Below are 2,878 nucleotides of genomic sequence, written 5' to 3' on the forward strand. Positions count from 1 at the left end.
TTTTGATTATGTGATTGGTTAATATTTCAGAGTCTAATGGATTTGCAAGAGAAGCTATAAAGTCTTTTTTTTTTTTGTCGCCAGAAAGAAAATAACTATGGTACGCTCAGAAAGAAGCTCTCCGCTAGGGGGAGCCAACTAGGAGCCGAGGTACTCATGTAGGAGAACAGACAGTCACGCGATCGAGCATTTTTGGCCAAATGGTCCGCTCGGGTGTTTGAAAGTCGGGGGATAAAGCGGATATGGAATCCCGGGAGAAGATCTTGGAGGGATTTGAAGGACTCCAGTTCCGCTGCAAAAGAAGGCCAATCCAGCGGTTTTTCGATCATTTTCACAAGATCTGAGCAGTCAGTAGCAAAACTTGTAGTAAACGTCCCAATCTTAGACATGCACTCCATTGCCCAAAGGAGTGCATCTAACTCTGCATGGAGGGGAGATAGGCTTCTCCGGAAGCTTTTTAAGCCCAGATGAACGACCTTATTGGATTCGATGAGAACCCATCCTAAGCCACTCAGGGATCCAGATGGGGTCCACGAGGCACCACTCTATTTGTGGAAGTCATTACCAACAAAGATATCAAACGTTAAGATTAATTTGGCTGAGATATTTAGGCCTCTCTTGAACCAAATAAGGAAGCGTGCTTATTCTAGTCTTATTGCTTCTTTACACATTTGAATGAGAGTTTCGATGGTTTTTTTGTTCATTGCATTTTTGGTATTTAGCTTCTTTACTAATGTTATGAATAAGAAACATTTACAAGGAGAGACTTATCGTATAGTCAAGCGAGCGATTAGCGAATATCCAAGGATTGGATGGCGAGTTTGGCTGCAACTGAGGAAATGTTCTCTTTTATGAGTGCCATTGAGAGTTCTAACCTCTCTACTGTATCTTTTATATCCATTGCTTTCAATTTCTCTTGTTGTAGCCTTGATAGTTCTGACTTTGACGATCCTGAACGCGAAAAACCGGATGATTTGAGAACTTTGTGGCGTTATTGTGTAGTAAGATTTGATAGTAGCTTCTTGAAACATGAAAATATGTGAAAAATTACCAGATATGGGTTGAAATGCAGAGAAAGATAGACGTTCTTGGAGAGAAGGTAAAAATGATTTGTCACATTCAACTGGTCGCTCATCTTCAGCCCAGTTTAGAGAGTTAATGAGAGGAGTTTGTAGCGGCGCGTCTGCTGGAGCCTATTGCGAAAGGAGATTGATGTAAAAGATGTACATACAACTTAGATAGAGCCATATCTAAGGGGACAGATGATAGATCTTTTGGGTAGGTTTGTACCTTAAGTTTGATCTCCAAGCTGTTAAGATTCTTAATAGACTCCTTCAGCTGGGAGACTTTGGAGGTTAATTCATATATGCTCTCCTGATTCACACGATCTTGTATTGGTCTGACCTCTCCGGACAAGTAAGGATCTGCCTGAGACAACAATTCATATTGTCAGAAAATCAAGTTCCGATATCCTGGACTAAGAAAACAACTTGTATAATCTCGTGAAGTAAAAAGTAAAAACAGATTATGAATAAAAGCCTAAACAATTCTAACACGCAAAAGCACGTTAGATCAGCCTGAGTAACTTAGAGAACCATCAAATTGTTTAACAACATACGACATCATATGAATTGATTTACAGAGCTTAAGCTAAGCTTGGATAACATTTCCTCAACAGTATTGGCAAAAGAGAAGGAACAGAGTAACTTGTTGTCTAGTTCAAGTCGACAAGCTAAAGTATCACATTCTAATCGTTACCTCAATTCCAACGTTAACCAAAGATTACAAATTCATACTTTATATCCAACACTAAGAATCTAAATTCACAGCGAAGCTCGCAGTCTAGTTCTAGTCGAGAAGCCAAAGTTGTTACCTTAAAGTTTGCGTTTAACCAAAGATTATAAAATACATACATTATATCCACAACCTGCAATCTTACCCCTAAAAACCGTGAAATCTTCACACGACCAGCACCTCGTATAGAAACAAGTGCACCAACATCTAATCTCTCAACCTACAACATATTATAAGCTTCAGAACACACAAGAAACATTCAACAAAACACACAAAAAACCTCCGAGAAATCCTTACGTTTTCGATAAGTACCACGCAGCCATATCGAGCAGCAAAGGAAGCTTCTGTAGCAGACTCACTAATTGAAATAGGATCCAGAATGAAATGAACAAACATATTCTTCTTCCTCTTCATTGACTAAAACCAAAACCACAACACCAAACGTTTCTTCACCAACAATGTAATAGAGCCAAAGTATCATCATATCTATACACTAGTGTTTACCTCTTCAAGTAGAGCTAAGTACCTTGCTTCATACAAATGCAAAGTTTTACTCTCCGTTGGTACAAGAACCTGTGAAAAATCAAAATCCAAATTCAAATTCAAATCTGGTAATATAGCTTAAAATTGAGATTCATGGAGCTAACCTCACTCATGCTGAAAGGAAGAAGAGGAAGATCGAGTGATTTGGAGACGATTTTTGAGCGGCGAGTGCGAATACTACAACCTCCGGGAATTGAATTCGCCGGGATTCGAATACGGCGGAGGGTTTGGGATGGGAAGAAAGAGGAAGAGAGATTTGAGGAGATTAGTGTGGAAGTCATCGGGAGAAACGTAAATCGCAGTAATCGGATTCAGGTTTCTCCTCCGTCAAGCTCAGCCGTAAAAGATACCATAGTGAAGAAGAAGAAGATAGATCCGGTTAAATTGAAATTGTATCCGGTTTAATTGAAACTGAAAATATACCAGTAATTGTATCCGGTTTAACACCACATTATCGGTTTAGTTTAATTCCGAGTTAATTTGGTCAACTGTGAAATACATAACAAATTTGCCACAGTTTTCTTTGTTTTGTTTTGATAAT

At 39.0% G+C, this 2,878-nt stretch overlaps 1 protein-coding gene across 1 annotated transcript; it reads right to left on the minus strand.

The window, feature by feature from the left end:
* Positions 1-618: 618 nt before the first annotated feature.
* Positions 619-2,684, minus strand: LOC17874171. Its single transcript, XM_006278975.2, has 7 exons — positions 2,442-2,684; positions 2,299-2,367; positions 2,092-2,211; positions 1,940-2,014; positions 1,291-1,428; positions 1,052-1,193; positions 619-951 (listed from the first exon to the last, which is right to left on the minus strand). The coding sequence occupies exons 1-7, from the start codon at positions 2,616-2,618 to the stop codon at positions 791-793; spliced, it is 882 nt and encodes a 293-aa protein (XP_006279037.1). The 5' UTR covers positions 2,619-2,684; the 3' UTR covers positions 619-790.
* Between the last annotated feature and the right edge of the window lie 194 nt (positions 2,685-2,878).

This window comes from Capsella rubella, unplaced genomic scaffold (assembly GCF_000375325.1).
Source record: "Capsella rubella cultivar Monte Gargano unplaced genomic scaffold, Caprub1_0 scaffold_347, whole genome shotgun sequence".
NCBI classification, from domain to species: Eukaryota; Viridiplantae; Streptophyta; class Magnoliopsida; order Brassicales; family Brassicaceae; genus Capsella; species Capsella rubella.